The sequence below is a fragment of the Anastrepha obliqua genome, chromosome 1, assembly GCF_027943255.1.
Source record: "Anastrepha obliqua isolate idAnaObli1 chromosome 1, idAnaObli1_1.0, whole genome shotgun sequence".
NCBI classification, from domain to species: domain Eukaryota; kingdom Metazoa; phylum Arthropoda; class Insecta; order Diptera; family Tephritidae; genus Anastrepha; species Anastrepha obliqua.
In genome coordinates, this window is record NC_072892.1 from 94,769,894 (window position 1) to 94,794,940 (window position 25,047).

The window sequence follows — 25,047 nt, forward strand, 5'->3', positions numbered from 1 at the left end:
TTGGACCCGAAGAAGGTTTTCGATAGTCAGCCATTCCACGCTGCTAGATGACGTTATACAGTCGACCCTCCCGCTGGGGCTGAAGAGGTGATCCGCGAATCAAAATCAAAACTCAAAACAGATGAGGGTAAAGCAAGGTGCAGGGTGGTGTCCTTTCACCCTTGCTTTTCAACGTGTACGTATCGAAGCTCCCCCAGCCACCAGAGGGAATCTCTCTGGTCTCCTATGCTGACGATTGTTCGATAATGGTGTTGTGCTATGTCATCGATGGCTTGTGTCCTAAAATGAACGATTTCCTCACCAGCCTCTCTCGCTTGTTCAATGCGAAGAATTCCCAACTTTCCCCACTAAATCTATGGCGACCCTCTTTACCCCCCCGGACGAAGGAGCTCAAACTACAGCTAAAGGTCAAAGCTGATGACACACCAATACCGACAGTAAACAACCCCAAAAGTTTGGGCGTCACCTTCGATAGTTTGCTCTAGCAGTTAATTAGGTAATTTAGCAAAATTGGATTTAAAGGCATTGAAATCAGACCGTAAAAGCAAATGTATTATTATAATTTGCGCGATTAGCACAAATAATTTCCTTTTCCAATTCACTTATTTGGCCAGTTATCACACCCATTTTTTTTAAAACGCCAGCACCATGTTAAATTATTTAGTCTTTTTTTCCGGCGGACAGACACACTTCGGGCATAAATTACAAATATATCTATTTAACTTAAAAAGTTTAAAGTCGCACTCAATTATAGGGCCCACACAGCAAGCCCGGTGAAATAATTTTTTTTACAAAATCGACAGCACGGCCCTATCAACGATCCATTCCCCGCAAATGATTTATCACATTTTAAACACTGAAAAAGAAAAACAACCGAATCTACTAGAGCCAAATAAAAACATGTCCGTACCTTAAAAATTCAAAATTTATTTTCGCACTTTCTACAGGTATGACCCCTTTGAGAATTTAACAGCCTGTTAAGTTTTATTAATTGTTGAAAGCGATCATAAGGCTTTTTATTTCAGTTTCAAAATTAATTTTTGCTTAACCTTAGTTTTATGCATTCCCGTTTTGTAAATTAAATTTGAAATCCTAGAAACCTTAGGTACATTTACATATATGTATGTACGTAACATCATCCAAATGATATAAAAACTGTTCGTCACAAATCGGTGCTTCCTGGGAAAATTCAGCTTTCGCTCTTGCACCTTCCATGACTTTAATGCCCGCTTTCATCAATCAATTTAAAATTTCGGCTTAAGAGTACTCCTAAAAATGTTTGAATTTGATGGAAATTGCATTTAGGTTTTTATTGCTTTTAGAAATCTAACATAATAAGTAATCTGATATTAAATATTTAAATTTAGTCGGGCTTATTGAATTGAATAATGTACCATATAAGTAATAAAAGCTACAATAATAACAATAAAAAACATAGACCGATCGAATTATACAAAAAACAAAAACGAGAATAATTTTCAAATTGTGGTTTTATGCTACATTGAAAATCCGAGGCAGATTGTTTTTTGCTTTTTTGTGGTTCGCGGGAATATTTTACTTCTCTCCTTCCATTCATATCTGGGAGGTGTTCCCTTTTCCCCCACCTGGGGACACGCCCTCTAAGGATAACAGACCCGCCGAGGGGGCTGAATATTTCGACTTACAGCGCACGCTCGATAACGTGAACGCTCTGAAGCGTGAACACCCCAAAACGTGAACAGACATTTTTGTGCATTGACTACTCTAAAACGTGAACAAACCCAAAAAACTCTATAATATGAACAATAAACGTTAAGCTAAATACACACCAGGCAACCGTTGAAGCGACGGTTGCAGCAACGTGTTGCCTTTGTTTAAGAAACACGTTGCGACCGTTGCTTCAATCTCAGTATTGTGTATAACTGTGGTGCAGGAAAGGTACAAGCGGAAGATACGTAAAATTAAATTTTTTAAATGATCGACGAAATACGAAAAATTATTATATTATAATTGACGAATATTATTATATTATAATTGACGAACTTTTGTACGAAAATGAGGAAGAAGAGATGCAACAAAAGAAGGAAAAGAAAATTTGGTACAAAAATTGGCTTTAAAAAAAAAAAATCGAATTTTCGAACGAGAGGCTGCTGAAAGAATTGAAGGAAAATGAGCCAGCGGACTATAAAAATTACATGAGGATGGACGAAGCCCTGTTTAGAAAATTTTTGGACTTCGTAAAGGCCAAAATAACGAAATAAGATAATTACCATAATGAGAGAGGCAATATCAGCAGAAATTAGACTGGCAATAACTTTGCGGTATCTTGCAACAGGAAACTCTTTTGCGGACTTGAAATTCTTATCAATTTTATTGTATTCATTTTTTAATTGTTCGTATGCTTTTTTTCTAAAATTTTTATTTTTAAATTTTTCACTACTTATATCCTACAGCTCTCTCAAATTTTTATATTCGTTAATAAAATTAAAATAATTTTCATTATTTTCAATTGCCATTTTTTCCTTTTTCACTTTATTTTACTCCGCACGAACCTTCTTCTTCGCTTGTTTTCAACGAACTGAACGAGTATAAGCAGTAAACAATGATACACACGAAGCAACGGTTGCAGCAACCTATCCCAAAAATCAAATTTATTTGATATTTCAGGCAACGGTTGCAGCAACACGAAAATCAATTGGCAACACAGCTACACACGAGGCAACGGTTGCTTCAACATGGCCGTGTTGCTGCAACGGTTGCCTGGTGTGTATTTAGCTTTACAATTATTTGAATGTAGCTTATAATTGATCTAAAGTAATTCTGAAATTGGGGAGTCCCCTAATTATAAATTAGGCATTTTATTCGTAATTGCATGTAAGGAGTAAAATATTTCAGTCGCGGTTTTGATTTTGCAAAGAGTGTTTCGTCTTATGTTTTCCGGTGAAAATGAGTTCTAAAAAACCCGTGTGCTCGACATTAAAACAAAAGGCTAAAATTCTCGGCTTTTTTAAAAAAAGGCTCATCTGTGACGATTTTAGCAAAGAAATATAATGTTGCTAAATCAACAATTTGTAACATTAAAGCGAAAAAGCAAGTGATTTTAAAATGCATAAACAACACGTATTGTGGACCTGGAAATAGAAAAACATTGCGTTCTTCAGAGTTGCCCAAAATGGAGAGCTCTTTATAGTTGGTTTATCCGAATGCGAGATAAAAACTGGCCAGTAAGTGCTCTATTGTTGAAAGAAAAGGCAAACACACTGCATGCAAAATTTAAAGAAAATGAAGCAAACTTCTTCGCTAGTGATGGATGGCTACAAGGATGCAAGAAGAGGTACGGTATTCGTCTTCTTAAAATATCAGGCGAAAAACTGTCTTCGCAACCTCAGCGAGTGGATCCGTTTAAAGAAAAGCCTAGAGCTAAAATGGTCGAATTGGAGTTCTGCAACGATCAGTTATATAATGCTGATGAGTCGGTGTTATTCTGGAGACTTTTGCCAGAGAAAACGTACGCTTCAAGTTTGGAGAAGAGAGCACCACGGGTGAAGTCCGAGAAGGAGCGAATTACGTTTCTATGCTGTTCAAATGTCACTGGATGCCACAAGCTTAAGCGTTTGGTAATTGAAAAGGCGAAGAATCCACACTGCTTTAAAAACTTTCAGTGTCCCACCGACTATAAGAGCTCGAAATTCCCCTGGATGACGTCGGCTATTTTCAAGTAATGGTTTCATGAGTCATTTGTTCCACAGGTGAATATTCCTATTAAGTTTTGTCCGATTTTTAAGGTTAACTGGTTGTTTTTTAAGGTGAAAGGTAAGGTTAAAGCCTTACCAATTAAAACTCTCCTCCTAATCGACAACGCTCTTTCTCACCCAAATGAAGCTGAACTGACAACGGAGAATGGGCAAATTTCGGTAATGTTTATGCCACCAAACGTTACTCCCCTCATTCAACCGATGAATTAGAATGCAATAAAAATTACTAAGTTGCAATACAGAATCAGCCTTCTAGCTTCAATAGCAGCGACAAAGTCTGATTTGCTCGAGTCGGTGAAAAAAATTAACTTAAAAACAGCTATAAATCTTTGGATGCGGCTTTTTTTCGTGTTGGTGAAGCAACATTAGCTAAGTGCTGGAACAGTATTTTAAATTTTGCGGTAAACAATGATGATCCCGAAGATAATGTTCCGTTGGCGATTTTAAAAGAAAAATGGGAAGCTGAACTTCGCACCTTGATGAGCAACACCGTCGATCTCCTTAGTAGTTTAAATCCTGAGGTTCGTTCGTGTTCGCAGATATGCTCAAAGATATGTATGTGGGTTATTGAAAAAACTTTTTTTATTAAAAATTTCAGATTGAATTCACGTTATCAGCCATTCATGTATGAAACGAAGATATCGACGAGGGCAGTGCAGTTGACGATCATCAACAAGAGGACGAATCCGATGATGACAGCGCATCAGAGCAACTGGAGAAAATTAAGCCGACTGAAGCAGTTGAAATTTTCAACAAGGCGTTAATATGGGCTAGTCATGAAGACGTCGATCAAAATGATATGAGTGTGCTAAGACGGTTAAGGGAGAAAGCTGTGCTTCAAGTTTTAGAAAAACAGAAGATACAAAAAAGATGACTGATTTTTTTAAATAAAAGCATCGTATGACTTAATTTTCAATTAATATGTAACGAAAACAAGAAAAAATGTGAATTTAAATGTGAAAAAATATATTTACTTAGTCTCTTTGGGCATTCCAAAACGTGAACACTTTTGTTAACGTGAACTGCCTTGGTTTGAATTAGTTCACGTAATCGAACGTACGCTGTATTTGGTATTTCCTAAAAAAAAGCAAAGTTTTTTTTGTGAATTTTAGAGTATACTTAAAAATTTTCATTTGAAGTAATTTGCATTGAGGTTTTTAATTGTTTTTAAATAAAAATCTAACCTAAAAAGTGTTTGAAGAAAATTAAGTAATCTGTGTTAAATATTCAAATTGAGTCGGATTGATAGAGTGATTGAACTTAATCTATATATTAATACGGAGAGCAAAATTTTGTCGTACCTTTTCTTAGTATTTATAGTCAGAGAAAAAAGTTGAAACATATACCAATGGATAGCATATGTGGAGACGGTTTGCACAATGTACTAAAATAGATACAGGTGCAGGTAAAATTAATCACACTATTTTACCTGTATTATGATATATCAAGATATTATATATTTGTATCATGACATAAAAGTTGATAAAACAACTGGAAACTTATATATTGTGAATCAATACTATTATAAATTTGATTCAGAAATAATGATGGTGATGGATTAATTAATGATTGTTTTTTATTATGCTTTTTCAAACGAAATTAATTTTTTTCCGTAATACAAGAAATTAAATGTTTCCAATTCATGAATAAAAAAATTATGATAATTGAAATACACAAATATAGGATCGCTTCATACAGGTAAAATGGAATTTTTTCACATTTTATTTTACTACATCTATTCACATATATCATGTAAAAAGTTTCAACATAAGCTATTCATTTATATATGTTTCAACTTTTTTCTATGACTATAAATACTAAAAAAAAGGTATGACTAAATTAACGTGGAAATAACGTCGAAATTTCGACGTGCGGGCGATCCTAGTATTGTATAATAATTAATAAGAGCAAAAAAAAAACATACCATCACATCTCATCAAGTTTGATATTTAATTAAGGTGTGCTCACTTGTGACATACAATTTTTGACACTCCTTACAAAAGGTTGCATTTAAGAAGGGGAAGAAAGTGGAATAAATTACACGCTTTTTGGAAAAATGGTAGCAAGAAGTATTTTTTACTTAAAAGGAATGAACGAATTAAAGTCAAACATACAACCATGGGTAATTTTTATAATGATTGACTTTAAGAATAGCTTACTATTACCGTACATAATTAAATTGTAGATAGAAGAATTAATAATGAAATCAATATTAAAATTATAGCTGTTAAAGTTGGAGAAGATATCAAAAAAAGGAAAGTAAGATAAAAATAGTATAGACGATTGAAATAATGAGAAATCATTTAAAATAAATTTTAATTAATATTTGAATGTAAATAACAGACTTTATGGCGAATGTAAATATACATATTTCAAATATGTCCCTATTTATTATTAATTACATATTTACTTATTTATCAGGTACAAATAGATTATTAGCTGAAAAAATTGTTTCACTATATTATATTTTGTGAATTAATTTTTAAATTTAAAACATCAATCGCGAAGTTGCTAAGTTTCGCCAATATGAGACTATTATGCTACCTAAGCAAAATAGAATGCTTTCATAGAAGAAAAGGATTTTTCATACATTTTATTTACTAAAAAAAACTTTGAACATATTTACACCTTAGCTTACTATGCTTTGCCCTCGCGTATTTGGAGTTTGACCTCCAAGTCGCGATTATTCTTACATTTTTAACTACATTCCTGGTTTCAAAAACGTTTTTTGTCGTCACGTAATATGGACCCGCAACAACCTTTTCCCAGTAGCTGTCGCATGCCGAATAGTTGTACCATTAAAACTTTTTTAGCAATTCTCAGAAAGCTAGTCCTGTGCTTTGCTAAGCCTTCTCTGTACACTTCAACCACCCATTTGAAGGTAGGCTCATAGGAAACAAGTTCCATCAATCCCAACTTTTTTACAATGAAGCCTGCAGTGTTATCAACCGTGTAGGGATTATCCAAGTATTATCTCTGTTGTAACTCTTTGGAAAATGTTAGCCCTTTGGAAAACATGAAGTCTATTAAAATCATGATTAATTTATGGATTTCCAAATTTTGCCTTTCTCCACTTTAACTCAAAATTTTTAGAGCCAGCAATCCAGTGTTTTGCTAAGGGGGTTGATTTGTCAAGGGACGAGAAAGCTGCTTACTGAGCAAACCTTTTATTATTGAATCATGCTGTTGAACTACAAATTATAAAACGTAAAATCCGAGGCAGATTGCTTTTTTCCGCCATTGCAAACTGTTGTAACAAAATGTGGTCGAAATTTATAATCTCCAAAGTAGGGTATTTAAAAACAATTTTATTTTTAGCACTACGAGTACATTCTTAAAATAGTTTGGAGAACTGCATTTCTCCAAAAACATGTTAAATTATTCTGGAAGGTGTACAACTTTGTTGTAGTCGTTGTATTTCTGTATCTTATGACATAGGCGCAATTGTCCAATTTATGCAACTCAAATTGTAAACATTTGCCGCCGTTGATACACTTCCGTGCGTCTATCAATATATAAATACATTTTATTCAATTTCTACACAAAATTTCTTAATGCTGTCACCACCCCTAAACCGAATAACAGTTTATCTTCAACGACCTTCCAACTTTTCTCTTGCAACTCACAAACTCGTTCCAGAACTTCAATGACTTCCTCGAAGTCCAATAAATCGATGCTATATACACGTAGGAACACGCTTAAATACGCTTGTGCTAACTCGAAGTTAGTGTTCGTATTGAACATATGTTCGATTGTATGTAAAAATGAGACCATTATGCGGGAAGAGCCACCGCCAGTCGGGTGCAGTGACTTGATTTCAAAATCAATCATTGATGGACCTAGTTTCTTAAGGTGATCTACACACTGGGTATAGTTTTTGAGGTCTGTTGCACTGTGAAGCATTTTGCCGAAGTCTGTCAGCGTGCTGAGCCCGCCCACACCGGCTTGTAGCACTCGAGACCCATTATTCTCATCCATAGTCTCAGTCGCTTGGCTCATATCAAATTTAACATCTAAACCGGCTATTGTAGGCAGGAAAAATGGGGCTTGTTTTGGTGTTTTCGGTGGAGCTTTTGGTTTATTGCGTTTTTTTATTACTTCCAGATCTAGCAGATTTTGCCAACGAGATGCAGCGGTACCAGAAAGAGTGATTAAATCACTACCAAGTTGCGGTGGTGACTCGTACGTTAAGTTAATTTCTGGGCCCATGTCGTTGTCACTCATATCCTGGTCTTCGTCTTCGTCATCGTTAGATTCCTTTAGCTTAGCATTTTCCATAAGATCTGCAACATCCATCTCATCGCTGGCACTTATTGGCAAACCAACGTAAGGAGCTTTACTGTATGGATTTATGGAACGTAATGTTATCTGGTTGAAAAGCATTTTATTAGCCCACAAATATATTCCCAGATAGTTGACATGCGCAGTTGCGAGAAAGTCACCATTCGGTGACATGGTAAGTGACACGCATGGGCGGTCTACTTTGAAGTGATCAATCATGTATGATGATGGTATGTCCCATACTTTGATGGTAGAATCCATGCTTGCGGAAATAAGCCAGCGACTATCTGGACTGAATACCATATCATTCAGTTTTGCAATATGACCTTCAAATTTACGCACTATTACACGTGTATCCACATCTACAATGTGTACAACGAAGTTCACTAAAGCAACTGCAAGCATTGCACTTTCACGATGTATGCGCATTAGAGAAATGCCTTCCGGAAATTTAAGACACTTGATATATTTTTCAGCTGTAAGTACAATAAAGTCGAAGTTAATTTTTTGTACATGTCTAGAATATTGAGAAGTCTTAATATACCGTTTTCTTTGAATGGCCAGAATTTAAGAAGCCCTTGACCACATCCAGTTATAACAAACTGATTTAATATATCGGACACTACACCACGTACAGCTGTTTTATGCGCTGGCGAGCCGTAACTTGCTCGATGGAGGCCACTTTGAATGTTAAAGCGTTCTACATCTCCGCTAGAATAACCTATAGTAAAAGAAGTAAATTCGATATAAATGATTGTACTCGGAGTGTAATAACCATTTTTGCATGATTTATTACATTTCAGCTTGCTTTTTCATACCAATGATTACAAAGTTACAGCAGTGAGTCAACGTCACACATGTTGTAATGGTTTTGTAGTCAATCCGGTTCTTGTTTTGGAATTTACTCGGCACCAGCCGGTGTTCGCCCATACGATTTTTATAGAAGGACCAGGTTGTAGTTTGTATAATGCCCGCATGAATGGCGGCTATGTTATCCCATTCACGTTCTCGTGTCGTCTCGCTTGTGAACTCAATAATTGGGGGCATACGTAAAGCGTGCATTTCGAATCGGTCTAAAACAAATACATAGAAAGCATTTTAAAATTAAATCGCTATTACCTTGAGTTATTAACATACTTCGCTTTTTTGATTTTTTTCTATTATAACTAGCTTTGCCCATACTCTTATTTAATGACTCAGATATGGTACTAAAAACGCGTAAATCACTGTCTTCTCCCGCGGACAGTATTGAAGTGCCACTATTGCCATGATAGCGTATACACAATGGCGGCCCAGTGTGCCCTTCCCTTGAGCGTAACAAACGTGCGCCATTGTCAGGCATATCGAATATCCACAATTTCATTGAATTATCAGGCGAAGTGGTAAACAGCAAAGGTTCATTATGGAAACAAATTGCGGTGCTAACTGCATCTTCATGTACCTGCATTTGACCAGCAATCTTTAGAAGGAAACAAAATTCAGTATATATATTATATTCACTATTTTTTATGGAAGTGCCATTTTAAAAATCTTACCTTACGATCTTCCAGATCCCAAAATGCCACATGCCCGTTGGAACATGCAGTCACCATTATCGGTGGTCCATCTGTTCTGAATGTAATTTGCGATACCTGTCCCCAATCCTGCTTAAACTTCATAAGCACTTCATCAAACTTGAGATTTAACAAAATAATACTGCCGTCTTGATGGCCAACGGCTACTACATCTAATGCTGGTGAGGGTTGTATACAAGTCACTTTGCTGCCAAATCCAGCAAAAGTGTATAGCAAACGATTTTCCTTTATGTTCCAAATTTTTAGCATACCCTGCTGTGAGCCCAATACTATTTTGTTTAGATAAGCAGGTGGATGAGTTATCGCAGTAATCAAAAATTCATCAACATTGAATTGTAATTCTAAATAAACTTCCTCTTTGGCTATGTCCCATACACGCAGCACATTCGCCTCATCCACGGCTATCAAATGAGCAGCAAATGGTAGCAATAAATGTACATTACGTGTGTGACCGCGAAACACGTGTCGTTGATGTTTACCGGCGCGCCAAGCATAAATACAACGGTTACTGGCAGCGTAAGTGTGTACGCGGTCCATAGCTAGAGCCGTGATCTCATCTGGATGAATTGGACCGACGTGTAGCAATCGAAAATGGTTGGCCGTGTACACTTGAAAGGCGCGCCCAATGCAGGTGATAATCAATGTATCCTTACGTCGTCTAACATATCGAATGACAGCTGGAACGTTGTTACTAACAAAGCCAAGTGCTCGATTTTGACGGAAGATTACACTGCTATTAACTAAACTTTCGTTTATAGTGCCCTTTGACACTGTTTCACCCGCGTTGGTCATTTATTTGTCCACTTCAATTAAATTTACAAGATTAAATGTTATATTTGCTGGTTCTGAGTTGCTGCTGTTTCAACATGTGCTCCGATAAGTGAATACTCGATTTAATTTTATTAAAATATTATCGATATATTTCGATTTTCTGTGGAGAAAACAAATCTTAATTAAGCGTCTGCTACACGCTCAATATCTATTGTGTTTTGGTTCGCGTCGATATTGATGGATTTCAGAATATTTAGATATTTTGTGATATGGATCACTATCCATCATTATTGCATGACAAGCACCCAATAAATATTGAGATGGTGAAACAATAACGAAGGGTCAACTACCTTACTACTGTTCTGTGTACACAGCAGAGGCTATAGCAATATACAATGCCATAATAGTTGCATCAAAAACTAATGAAAAAAAGAGGTTGTCTGTAAAGTCGGTTTACTGACGATAGTTTAACGTGATAACGTCATAAGAAAATACTGATTGAATGGTTGCATTTTTCAAAAGAAAATTTTAATTTTATTTGTTTGATAGATATTTTGTATGGATATAGAGAATGAGTTAACATTAACATAACATAACATAACATAACATAACATAACATAACATAACATAACATAACATAACATAACATAACATAACATAACATAACATAACATAACATAACATAACATAACATAACATAACATAACATAACATAACATAACATAACATAACATAACATAACATAACATAACATAACATAACATAACATAACATAAAATAACATAACATAACATAACATAACATAACATAACATAACATAACATAACATGCTGTTCAAGCAAGGTAACGACGCATGAGCAAGATAACGCATATATTTGGAGACCCTAGTCATGAAAATTACCCCGTATTAAAGCACTTATCAACAGCTTTCATTTGATACCCATATTGTACATACACAACCAAAGGTTACCCGGGTCCACGTTTTGATCTATATCTCGAGACCCCAGTCACGGAGCGGCATGAAAAATACTCTGTAATAAAGCATTCACCAACAGCTTTCATTTGATACCCATATTGTACATACACGTCCGAAGGTTACCCGGGTCCACGTTTTGACCTATATCTCGAGCCCTATTTCCAAAATGAAATATAAACCATGTTACTCCTGGATGATGTAGCTTTCGAATGGTGAAAGAATTTTTAAAATCGGTCCAGTAGTTTTTGAGCCTATTATATATATTAGTAATAGTATAGACAACATATCTTATAAGGTATATGGTAAATATTACCATACATTTTTGCCTTCATATATTATATAATAAAAAAATTAATAATAATAACATTAAAACAACAGGTATTATTAACAAACTTGGTTTTATTTTAAATTCTTCAAGTAAATCAAATTAATAATAATCAATAAGAAGGCATATGCAAATACAAATACGTGAATTTATATATGTACATATGCGCATATACATACATATATACGCTCACTTAAGTAGGAGAGAGCAAGATGTCTAACGTTGCCGTTCGTTTGCTTTGTTTGCTTTGTCGTTCGTTCCGCGCTTTCGCCTGCAGTTCATTCAATGAAATGAGCAAGGTAACGGCAATGGGCAAGGTAACGACATATGAGCAAGGTAACACTAATGAGCAAGGTAACGACATATGAGCAAGGTAACGACAAATTTTTTCGTGCGTGCAGCCTGTTAAATCGAATTATAAGACGTTATCACGTCAAAAACAATCATTTGTTCGGATAGCAAATCTACAATATCAGGCATCATGAACATAAGAAATAAATCACCCCTTATTTCAAGCATACGGAGCATATTAATTGAGCATCAATATAAAGTCAAAATTATGTGGATTCCTGGCCACGTTGGTATTAAAGGGAACGAGCTTGCCGACCAAAAAGCTAAGGCTGCAGCAATGGAACCGTTGCACACATTTGACTGTATGCTTAAGAAGGACATCTGCGGACTAATTAATAAATATTTGGAAGCAAAAAGAACTGAGGCATGGAGAACAGTGCAACACCATTATGCAAGCTTAAATACAACTGGCACTAAACCCAACTATCAAGCCATATGCCGTACCAAGGACATCACTGCCTTCATCCGACTCCGTATTGGACACACAATCGGTACACACTCCCACATTTTAATTGGTGAGAGGCCACCTCCCTGCCCCTACTGCACCCTGTCAACATTAACAGTTAAACACCTGTTGGACGACTGCACGCATTTTATGAATCTCAGGAACACAAGTTTCAACAACCATCTTCCATCGGAAATACTAAAGACTCCTTCTCAGGAAAACATTGAGAAAATGACAGGTTACTTAAATAGAGCGGATCTGAGAAAATTGATTTAAACCATAAGTCTCTTTACTTAAACATCTATGTAAATATTCTTCCGTATATCCTATGAATTTACCTCCCACATAACTTAATTTCTTTAATTCATGTGTCGATAGTGCCTAATAATCGTTTCCAGAAAATTAACTCTAATAGCTTAACTTTTGTAGTAAAAAAATAATCTTATTAGAGCAGTGAGCCGTAAGCCCTGGCAGCTAGTGCTCCTTTTTTTATTGTAAAATAATAATTTATTGTTATTTTCCATATATTAAATAAATAAATAAAATTTAAAGCCATTAACTAAATTTTATACTTAAAGATCTGTGGATTTAGGATTTTCTTATGGAGGTAAATGAATATCAACATGAAACAATTAATACAATATAGAGTAATACTTTATCGAGTTTCATACGCTTGCCATCGCGGTAGCTGGGTGGTTCATTCGGTCATTTTACAAAAGTAAATGCGAAGTATACCCGAATACTAAATTGTAATAGCTCGAGCTCGGTTTGAAAAAGGGGTTTTATTTATTATTAAGAGGATTATCAAGAATATACATAATCTCTAGCTTTTCATCATAATTAAGTTGCAATACACATTTTTCTTATTCTTTGATACATTTTTTATAAGTATGCGATTTCCTCTATCGCATTTATAGCTGCCAGTAGTTGAAATACTTTAATTGACTCAAAAGGGATTCATTAATTGACTCAAAAGGGATTCATACCAGATGCTTTTTGGGAAGAAGTCATGATGTGCTATCACACCTCGAATATCGAAATTTGAGTAGAAGATTCAATGAATGTATGGTCATCAATATTTAGTGCATATGTACATACGTACGTACAAACTTTGCTTTTAATGATAGAAAAATTCTAAAGATTTTGGCTATCAACATGAGTTTCGCTATTTTGCCTGGAAAAGAAAGTTAGTACTACTACTTACGATTGTCATGACCCAGACAATGTTGCCTTCTACTTTGATTCACGGCTATCATCAACAGCTCTTCGCTATGCTCGGTATCACCAAGGTAAAGAATTCCAAAAGTCGTTCTAAGAACAATTTACATTACGCTATTCGTGAATCCTAGATGTCCTGAATGGACATAATGCGAGAATTTCACGTTTTAAAAATTTGTTCTTTGTAGGTACTAGGCTGCGGCTGGTAGACGTTGAAATATTTGTCAATCGATGTATGTATGTATATTAAGAATGCAATAAACTAAGAGGCATGACGATATCTGATAATTGCTTTTGTGCTATCAAAACTAGATTCATGGTGCAGTTGAGCACTTAAACTAGGTTTGACATTGAGGACAGATTTTCAACTGTGGAGAATTTTTAAATCTGAATTTTAGCCTGTAAAATTGTGCGTTTAAACTTATGGCAGAGAACGAGAGAGGGATTAACGTTTTCTGCTTGTGGTTTTGTTTTTTTTCTCTCAATAATGTCAAATTCATTCCGTTCTGCGGCAGAGCTGCCAAACTGCTAATATGTACTTACATTGATCAGGCAAATGAGTGGCATTTCCACCTTCTACAAAAATTGATCGTTTATCAGCTGAGTTGAGCACTAGGCTTAATATCAGTCACTATCCTGTTGCAATATGTCAGAAGTTGCACCTAACTGCCACCACCCGCTGTTAGAATCATTTCTGTTTGATCTTTACGCTCCCACCCAGCAAGTTCCTGTTCATACCATGAAAAAGTTACTTTCTAAGTGTGATTTCGTCAGTTTATCTGCATTAGTTTGCTGGTTTATGCACGTCCTTGACGTTCGCGTCTACGCCTTGTCTGCTTGTTGTATCGGAGTTGCTGCATCATTTTGGCATTACCTCGTTCCACGCACCTTGACTTTTAAGCATCAGTGACACTAAATTTTCGAGCGTGGCGCTACAGCTGAAGCTTTCTTCCAGTTTAGCCTTTAGACTTTTGAAGTGGAGACATACAAAAAGCACATTTTCTGCGTCTTCGCAAATCGATGAAGATATGCTTTGACGAGCAGCCATAGCGACTTAGAATACTCAAGAGGTAATCATCTACTTGCTGTTGTGTATACATGGCTATACGTGCAGTGTAGAGGAAGTGAACTTTTGTTATTGTATGCTCAAACGGCATATCCAGAGCTGCAATATAGAAGTGTGAAGTGTGATTATTGTCTGTCCAGAAGCAATCTGCGAATCCTTCGTTGTAACGATGTGATTGATGAAATGTGTCATATACTCTTATTCATTTGCTTATTTTTCGGAGGATATCCAGCTTAATCCATTAGCGATGCCAACTGAGCTTTATTACCCGTAATTCCCAAACGCTATTATCTACTTAAGGGGTAACACCACTCTACACGCGTAAAATAAACACGATTTTTAAAGAATTTTTTTGTATAGAAAGAAAGGGAAAACAATCACTCTGATTTGGGAAGTTATTACTTATATACTAAAATACAAAACTACAAAGTTTGATCGAAAAATTTTACAAAATGGCGGCATTGGAGACATTTTTGTAATGTGGTTTTTCTTGAAGGAGCTCCGCGGCACGCAGCACAGAGGGTGCAAATTTTAATCTGGAACAAGGAAATTTTTTTTCTTAATCTAGATAAGAATAGCTAGAGAAACACGTAGGGGATTTAAAAAATATTTATTTTTGTGGAATTAGCAAGCATTTGAAGGAAAAAACTCTATTTCGGACTAAAAAAACGGCACTTACATAATTATAACAATCGTTTAAATTAATCTATCGAAAATCCCCTACGCTCTTCTTTTAAGAAGGTTATTATACATACGTAGTGAAAAACCTGATTAAAAATATTTAAAATTGTTTGAGTTATGCTGCGTGCCAATTTCAGAAAACGTGTTTTGAGAAAAACGCGTTTAAAGTTTGGAAATTTGGAGAAGTCGTTAAGTAGCAGTCACTAACGCTTGGTTAAAAGCTTAAAATATTTATGAAATAAACTTCGGTAACGTATAATAAATAATAATAAATCTTTTTGTTCTGTATTTTAAAAGGTTCAAAGAATTGTTTAAGCTTATAAAAAAAAAATTATTTTTTGAAATTTCTACAGTGGTGTTACCCCTTAATACTTATAAAAATCGCGTGAATGAGAAACACGATGAATGTTTATATAAAAGTCCCTTTGTGAGTTTTTATAACTATGATACTCAGTGTTCATAATGATACTTAGCTGCTAGAATTCCGTGTAAATTTATAAAAGAATTGATAAAAAAATAGTTTTATAAGAATTGGTTCCTTGTTTCTTGCCACTATTTGATAGCTCCATTAGCAAGAATTGGTAAGGTAATGACTGGGATTGAAGATTGAATTTCTTTCTGAACGTAACTACTCCACTCATTGTGCATTCTAAATAGAAACCTTTGTAATAGTTTCAAGCTTTAAAATAATTTATTAACATTTACATATATACTCATACTTAGTAAATAATGATATAGTCTTTGCTTTTCTTCATTTTTTTTTTTTGGAACATAGGATTGCAGAGTTTTGTTACAATTTCAACCCCTTTATTCTAAATGTAAATATGTATGTAGCATTTTATATTCTAATCTTCTCAGTACATACATACACTTATTTCACGTCGAATAGTTACAGATAGCATTTGGACTTTTTACTAGAAATTAATGTAAACAATACGTGTAAATAGTAGGTGTTTGTGTGTATACTACATACATACTTGTATGTATATAAATAAAATGTGTATGTCTTTGATATGGTTTATACTGAAACTTTCCAGCCCTTAAAATTTCAGTTGGACCTCGATGAAGATGACTGTATGTATGTATATATGTGTTCATATAAGCACACATCTCGCTTCTAGACCCTTATCATAGAGAAACTAGATTTGAAGATATTTAATTGATCTTTTTCTTGCAAGTATTTGCTATCTTTGTTGACAACTTTATTTAAATTATTATATTACCTTCGAAAAAGTGGTTAAATGTTTGGTTGAATTTTTGGAACATAAATTTATACAAATATTTATGTGGAATGCTTTGTTTTAGATACTTATATTTAAGCCAAATGCAAATTATTTTTTATTTGTATTTTATATGGCAATCGTGACGAGGTAAGACTCTTTTTCTTCATTCATAACTGGTTTCGATATATTTAACAATTTGGATGGTTTATTGGGGGGTGGTTCAATATGTTTGGTATCTTAATTGAAGACGTTACTGTTGTCCCGGCTAAATGCCTCGGCTGATATGGGGTAGTCGATTTCGTTGGGTTGCTCAACAGGCCGTTTCAGGTGTCCGCTCAACTGCAGTGAAAATGAAAAATGTAATTAGCACACGTACATACTCGCATGTAGAAAATTTTACATGGAATATTTGTTTGTAAAACCTACCAATGACTTCATAATTTTGATGAGTCGATATCTTGGAAACGTTTCAATTTCCCCTTCTGGCAATAGTCCGGTCGCTTCATTGGGCATCACTTGTAGTAGTTCGTCTGGATGTAATTCCTCTCTCTCGTTTCTGAATGCATTATTTACACGCATCTCATCTGTTAAAGAGCCCAGTGAGCGTTTACCATGTCCACCGTAACAAGCATGCCCATAAGCGTTGCAGCCTTCTGTAAGGGATACGAAAGTACATTTGTAGGTATGGGTTTGCAATTAGTTGATAGATGGTGAGAAAGTTTACAAAACTTAGTATACATAATACATATGCACATTTAGCATTTTTATTCACATTACAGCATTGAACAAGCATGATATGGTATATATTGAAATTTCTGAGTCGTTAGAGTTTCAGTAGGAACTTAGAGATGAACTGGCATATGAATGTTTGTATGCGTATAGTCGATTACTCCTATGAGCTTTTAGAGGTTTATTTGATTAAATTTCTTATGTATGTTCCTTATCATTACTCGAAAATTCGGAAGGCCCCTAATCGAAAAAAGCCAAAAACAACTTAGCGAAAGAGGTATTGTACGAGTGTATGTTGGCCATTCAATGGATATCAATCAAGACCTAATTTGGAAATTAAATAATATTCAGTAATTACGGATTGTTTTAATGTAATGAGAATGGTATCAAAACGGTGCTTTAGTGCTACTTGGGGATTGCCAGAATAGCACTTCAGCCATTTCACCTACCTATACCCTCCAGTACGCGCGGTAGCGATTATCTTTTTGTAAATACAGGGTGGCACAAAATTAGTCACTCTGTCGGAAGATTTATAATTTTTGAAAACGGGGACGTACGTAAATCATAGTTGACACTTGTGAACTAGACAGCTACAGTATACAAACAGACGAGCAATGGAACGCACAAAGGTCAGAATTTAGGTATCCATCACTCAAAATCATTTTTCTTATTTAGTAAAGAAGTTATGCAAAAACAAAATTAGTTGATTAATTTTGCACCATCTTGTATTTATATATTGTAATGTGTGTATGAAAAAGTCGTTTTATTTTGGTACAATGACAGGGTCTGTGTTTCTAAATTTTTAAATATACAAAACTTTATTGGAAAATTAAAGTCTGTCGTCTGCAGTTGATTACACGGTGCTACAAAGTAAAAAAAATCGAAAGAACTCTTCAAGTGATATAGTGCACGTTTTAGGTCAAGACCAGTACAATACAAAACTGTTTTTAGAAAGTTCAAAACACCCTCAAATTTTTTATTTATTGTTAAAAACCGATTTATGGTGTTTTTGATGAAGTAAAAATACATAACTAACCCATTTTTCAACCGATTTTTTATTTTAAATATGGTCTTGGGAAGGGGAGTGTATGTGCGTTATGAATGTATATAATTCTAAGATTGAACGATTGACGTTCAAAAGAAATTTTCAATAACAAGCTCTGATTTGTGCAATTTTTCCACGTTTTTTCAATGTGATGTTGATGATGTGTGTCAATGTTTCCCCAACGGGCACCACAAATATATACAACTCCAATAAAATGTGCTCGAAATAAGCTATTTTTCATCCTCATACATTGAAAACTGTAAAAGTTAGGACTTTTAAGTCTTTTTCTACATTTTTAAAAATCCAGCTGAACCGAGACTGCGAGAGAGTACCACATGACCGATAGTGCTTTACTGCTCATTGTGGCTAAATTTGAAAGACAGCAATAAGTTTACATAACTATGAATACATTTAACATATCCAAACTCATTATAAACCAAGCTTACCTAATCCAAACTGACCAACCGAAACATGACACAGCAGAACCGTTTGCAATTTGCTGGTAAGCATGTACAATTTAATGAGTGTGAAAAATCATCACTCTTGAATGATCAAGACCTATTAAAACTTAGCATAAGTGCATCTAACCTAACCTAACCTAACCTTACCTTACCTAAGCGTATTAAGTAAACATAAATCAGAATGTGTGATAAGCGTAATCATTTTTGTTACATCTGCGGAATGTTTGTTGACAAAAAGGATCGTTTGGAATTCGCAAAAATTAAGGCCGTGGTTGAAGGATATAACGTTAGGTTAGGTGAGGTTTTGTTAGGTAATACTACGCCCGGGTAAGTCAGCAAATTGCGTTACTTTTTGCATTATTTTTTTTTTTGGCGTTATAATATTCTTCTATGGTCTCTGTTCAACTCGAGAATGTTCTTCACTTGGAACATTTCTTATCAATTTTGAGTAAATATACTTAATTATACACGTATTTCGCGAATAATAACGGAGAACCGCATTAAATTTGCAAATATGAAAGTAGTGAATAAAACTTTCAGTTTACTGATTTTTTTATTTTATAAAAAAAAAGCTGTTACTTCGACATATTTTGACCGATTTTTGAAATTAAATGCTTTTTACATTCGGAATAGTCCTACTAATAAATAAACCTTTCATTTCAATATTATCGACAACATCTCGTTAAACTTGCAAAAATTGGAAAAATTGACTATAATTTAAGTTTTGTGTTGAAAAATCAGTGGCTATTTGGACTAACATTTACCTAAACAAAACTGTTTCAAGATTGGAAATCGGATAAAATGTAGACGAGCTACGAGTTTTTAAGTGTCGGAAAACACCTAAAATCGGTTTTTAACGATAAATAAAAAATTTGAGGGTGCTAAAAATTTTTTGAACACGTTCGGCGTCGTTCTCGGCTAGATCTACAGTGCTCATCATGTCACTTCAAAAGTTCTGATTCACTGTAGCACCGTGTTATAAAGGGCTTTTCAATTGGCGCGGGTCGATTTAGGCGCCCTGTGGCAGCCATTTTGTTTTGGTGACATCTGTCAAATCTTTTGTTTATTATTCAGTGGCTTATGTCAAATCATCATGGCAAGTTACACGATTGAACAGCACGTTCAAATGATAAAACTTTATTATCAAAATGAGTGTTCATTAACGCAAACGTTGCGCGCATTGCGCCCATTTTTCGGTAGACGTGGTGGCCCTTCCAATTTCTTATGGCCCATATTGAACCACATGGACCTAGACGACATGTGGTTCCAGCAGGACGGCGCTACGTGCCACACAGCAAACGCCATTTTATTCCATTTCAATATCTACCCGCCCTTATTGAAAAATCCTTTAGATATTTATTTTCACAGGTGCGTTTCTAAGTCGTCTTTGAATGAGAGAAACGTAATTGGAGGTAAAGTTGCTCAATTTGGATTTTGCTTTCCCTTTTTGTCTGCATTTTCTACCTTTCAATATAACAACACTTTTTTTTAAATCTATTTTAAATTTATTTTTTTTGTAATTTTTCATTATTTTTTGGTACTGAAGTACCTAAAACAGATCTTTTCCTATACATTTCTTAATTTTTGTAAATATAGTGATTCCATAAAAAAAATCGCGCGATCAAAACTATAATGCACATTTGCCATTGCTATGTTAAAAAAATATATTATTTCTAAGTGGTTTATATTCCAGCCCTATATCGAATATATTTCATTATGAATAAATTTTTAATTTTTCAAAGTAATATGATTAACAATTTCAAAATCCAAATGCTCTGTCTTTACCTGGCTGCTCATGTAAGAGCCCACTTCGACAAGTAATAAAATTCATCCATTGCGATACCATGCAGAAAAAAAAAACAGAGGAAGAACAACCGAACAAGGGAAAAAGGAACACGGGGATTTGGATTAGAGGAGGATTATGACCAAGCGGTGCCTCACTACAATTGCGTTATCCGCTTCAAGCTACTGGTGTTTGATATTTGAACCCGCTATATCCGCAGGTGTTTCTTGGCCCGCAGAGTGTAGGATAGCCGAGGAGAAGGTGCTGAGATGATTTCACTTCATCCTCCAGATAGCTTCTGCAGAAAGCACTTGTAGCAATACCAAGTCTCACCGGTAAGCATGCGCACAAAATTCGAGAGCTACGGCTTTGTTAGCCTTAGAGCGCTCTAGCGCCCCCGATCTACCCATTTGCTTGGGTTTGCGAACTGATCAAGCGCTCGCTGAGTTGAGGTGAAGCCAATCTTTCTAGGAGCAGACCACAGGTTTTGCCTCTATCTACGTAAGACTTAAATCTTAAATTAACAGACTAACTCGGATGCTATATTTATTGACGAGGGGAATCTGTAATATGTTTTAAAACCATTTTCCGCGTACTTCCCTTTGCGTTAAATATTCTCCGTTCTGTTAACACTGCATGGGGTACTACATAATAGAAAAAAATGCGTTTCTTGTGTATCAACATACAGAAAAGTGATGAGTATTAAAAAAAAATATACGATTAAATTGTTATAATTTACAACACGAGCAATATTCGATCTTCAACTGTAGTTGAAAGTGCTGATCGAACGAATTTTCATTTGGTATTATGGTGCTCATTCGCTGAAGAATAAGACTATTGTGAATTGCGATCGACGCATAGATAATTTTTTCTCAGCTGATACAGCAAATCAAAATAAAAGAAAAAGCGATTGTATTGAAATTCTTTGCTAACATTTTTAAATGTTAAAAAAAGTATTTTTTGTGAAAATGAGTTCAACGGAGTTGTGGTTCGACGATTCATCTCAATGCGAATAATGATTCTGGATACGCTCTAAAACTATGTTTAATTACGCCGTTCAGAAACTCTGAGGAAGGGTATCCACAAAGGACATACAACAAATAACATGCTAATGCGAGAAGTATCATTGAGAGAACAATTGGAGTCTTGAAAAACCGATTTAGATGTTTGTTGCAGGCAAGAGCTCTCTATTATTCTGCAAAAAAAGCAACACAAATTTTTGAACTTTGGTGCAAATCCCTTTTGCGAATTGTGGATTCTCTTCCGTTAATGCAACCAGCCCTTCCAATTGCTGTTTGGTACTCACGACTTTCGACCTGCATAAAATTAACAAAATTAGTATATGTTTATTATTTGGTTACTATAAAACGATAAATAATCGCAAACAACATACATTTTAACTAATTTTCCCACAATACGGTACACAATCGAAAGCAAAAATGTATTCGATTCTAAATTCGGTATACAACGAAAATTTCGACAGGGCTGCACCGCTCATAATACTAAATTGACATTCGATTTTCTTCGACAACCAGCGAATATCGAATCCAACTCATAATAGGGGCCACAGTGTTCGACTATTTGTACTTTAACTTTTATTAAATACTGTATACTACCCATCTCTATGCGTGCATGTATGCTATGTACATATGTATATAATGCGCACATTTCATGCATGACTGTCGTTGCTTCTACGACATTTATACGTTCCAAGTTCAAATAATCGAAATACATTGACTTCCTGGCAAAATGGTTTCAATGGGAATATGAAAATGTGCTAGTAAAACGATTTACATATGTACATCCATATGCAGCTATGACCTAAAGTTATAATATGAGATTGGCTGGAGCTGTGGGGGTGTATTAATCGAAAACTAGCTCATGCATCCGTAGTTAATGTTTTTAATCCATTTTCTTCACCATTTCATGTAGGCAATCATATCTACGAAAATGTTGTTGCCGGTCCATTTTTTTAAGAAATTTGTTAAAACCTCTTGCGTTGCTGAGTCGTCGCTGTCTCTGCATATTGTTTTGAATCCTTATCATGAGTTCGTACTTTATGATTGAGGTGAGGGTGACTCCAGTGCTTTGATGATTTCGTTTTGTTTGCGCATACATACATGTATACATATACACCTAAGTAATTATATGTTTACGTTCACTCAATCTATGAATGCTAAAAAGGAAATAAACAATACTTGTTAGAATAAAAAAAAAACGTTTACTCTTATCTCCCTCATGCCGCGCTGCCCAGCAAAGGCCACATTAAATAGACCGAAAACAAATATTTTTATTTTGGATTTATTTTTACATTTTTATTTTTGAAACAAACATTTTATATAACGAAACTTAATTGAATTGTATGAAGTGATGAGGAATAGTTTGAAAAAAAGCCTAGTAATAATAATGAAAGTAAGAAAAAAATGTAAATCTATAAAAAGAAAGTTTAGAACGTTTATATGTATGAAAATTCGAAAATACTTAAGAAATGCAATTTTTTGCGAGTTGGAGTGAGCGTAAATAGAACAATAGAGTTTTAAATGCAGTCATATACGAATATATATGTGTGTTGAGTATATGTATGTATGCATGTATGCTCGAAGGTACAGGGAAATAAATAACAACGAGTACATGGCATGCAAGCGTTAAAACATAGGAAATTGTTACAATCCATAGGCGTAGTTTAAATGATATGTAAATAGTAAGAATGTATACCATTTAGCCATAAAATGGGCTATCGACATTTCCAGCGGAAAACAATACCCGTCAAAATGATGCCGGTAAACAAATAGAATACAACTTGCAATGCCAGTATTGTAGGTGCCAACGATTTCCTTGCAGTAAATGTTGGCTTTGTGACATTGCCTACTAAATACAATGTGAACGCACCAGGAAAATTGCATTTAGTTTTATTGCATTTCGCAATTTCACCAACATACGAGGGCTGTCATTTATATTTTGACATCGAGACACTTTAGGCTTGGCAGGTAAATCATACATTTGTTATTAAAGTTAGAGATTCTTTAGTGAAGCGGTGTTAAAAATGTTTTTGGAGACGCTGATGGTTTCGAAAAGGTAACTCGATTACGATAATTAATCTACCAGTTTGTACACTTAGAGTAACTATCATTTTTCTTATGTCTGCTTAATATTACCTTTGAAACTCATAAATCCGAGGTTGGTTAACCATATAATGGCTTGAAATGACAATTTCTTTTTCCCCCAAGTAGTTTGCTGTTACTATAGGCGTCTTCGATTCGCACGGGAAAAGAGCTGCCAAAAATTATATTTATGTGGAAGCTCTTAATGAGTATTAGTAAGACCGCGCTTACACTGGAAAACATTTGTTACTTCAGCTCATTACATGTAATGCTCTTGCTTTATAACATCCTTTGTGTTCTTGTTCTTCTCAATTGCAACCAACGGAATTGCTGTGTGTGAACACGACGGACAACTCTAAAAAGAAATTCGCAAAGTTGAAGCGGCAAAAACTGGTTTATATGAACGCGGCCTAATGAAACTTGCCTAATATCAGAAGAGAGATCTGCCAGCATTGAAAATAGTGAGTTTTACTAGTCTAGTGGTGGCAAACTATCGATAGTCGGCACCATCGATAGTGGGCGATAGTATTTTAGTCACTATCGATAGTGAACGATAGTATTTTTTTTCACCATCGATAGTGCCGATAGTGTTAGACTTTCAATAGTATCGATTGCGTTCAATAAAAATTAAATGTAGAGTACAGAAAAAAACATTTACAAAAATTTAATTAATCCAAGTATTTTTATTTAAAAAAATTAGCATATCTGCATTTTTTTCTTTTATGCGGCTTCTTTTTTCAGTTATAACTAAACCGGCCTTACTGAAAACTCTTTCCGATTCAGTTGATGTGGCCGGTATACATAAGTATTTTGAAGCCAACTTCTTTAAAGGAAAAAAATCATTTTCAATTACCTACAAATAAAAAAAATTCATTATACATATTATTTTTTTTTAAATTCATAATTTTAGTTTACCTTCCAAAAATCTAAAGGATTTGAATCTTCTGCCGTATTTTCTCTTTCTAAATATTGACGCCTGAGAATGATGGCATCCGCTTTCTTCGACTTTATTTGCTCCGCATTTTTCTTCTCTATAAATGCGAAAAGAGAAACACTTTTTGGTGGTGCATTATTAGTTGAAGATGGCGGTTCATTTTCGAGAAGACTCATAACTTCATTATCTAAGCGAATGGTTGCTTGTTCTGCGTTGCTGCTAGAAATAAATCCTTCACGCTTGAACCGAGGGTCGAGAAGTGACCCCAATCGTGGAGCAGTTCGTGTTTCATATTGAAACATTCGCTTTCTCAGTCCTTCAATTAAGTTTTCGCATAGAGTTATGGCTT

At 34.9% G+C, this 25,047-nt stretch overlaps 2 protein-coding genes and 1 pseudogene across 5 annotated transcripts in view; 1 reads left to right on the forward strand and 2 right to left on the reverse strand.

Moving 5' to 3' along the window:
• The first annotated feature begins 2,838 nt into the window (after window positions 1-2,838).
• On the forward strand, window positions 2,839-4,305 carry LOC129253530 (jerky protein homolog-like; annotated as a pseudogene).
• Window positions 4,306-7,006: 2,701 nt separating this feature from the next.
• LOC129252931 (WD repeat-containing protein 36) lies at window positions 7,007-10,455 on the reverse strand. The gene is made up of 5 exons (XM_054891119.1): window positions 9,551-10,455; window positions 9,153-9,474; window positions 8,834-9,088; window positions 8,560-8,736; window positions 7,007-8,491 (listed from the first exon to the last, which is right to left on the reverse strand). The coding sequence occupies exons 1-5, from the start codon at window positions 10,379-10,381 to the stop codon at window positions 7,272-7,274; spliced, it is 2,805 nt and encodes a 934-aa protein (XP_054747094.1). The 5' UTR covers window positions 10,382-10,455; the 3' UTR covers window positions 7,007-7,271.
• Window positions 10,456-16,094: 5,639 nt separating this feature from the next.
• The window catches only part of LOC129253120 (neuropeptide CCHamide-2), a 52,865-nt gene continuing 43,912 nt past the window's right edge, over window positions 16,095-25,047 (reverse strand). For all 4 annotated transcript variants that reach the window (XM_054891376.1, XM_054891375.1, XM_054891378.1 and 1 more), the window contains exons 3-4: window positions 17,072-17,298; window positions 16,095-16,984 (exon numbers count right to left, since the gene is read on the reverse strand). In XM_054891376.1, the coding sequence (XP_054747351.1) occupies window positions 16,883-16,984; window positions 17,072-17,298 (329 nt within the window). In that variant the 3' untranslated portion in view covers window positions 16,095-16,882. The remainder of the gene's footprint in view (window positions 16,985-17,071; window positions 17,299-25,047) is intronic.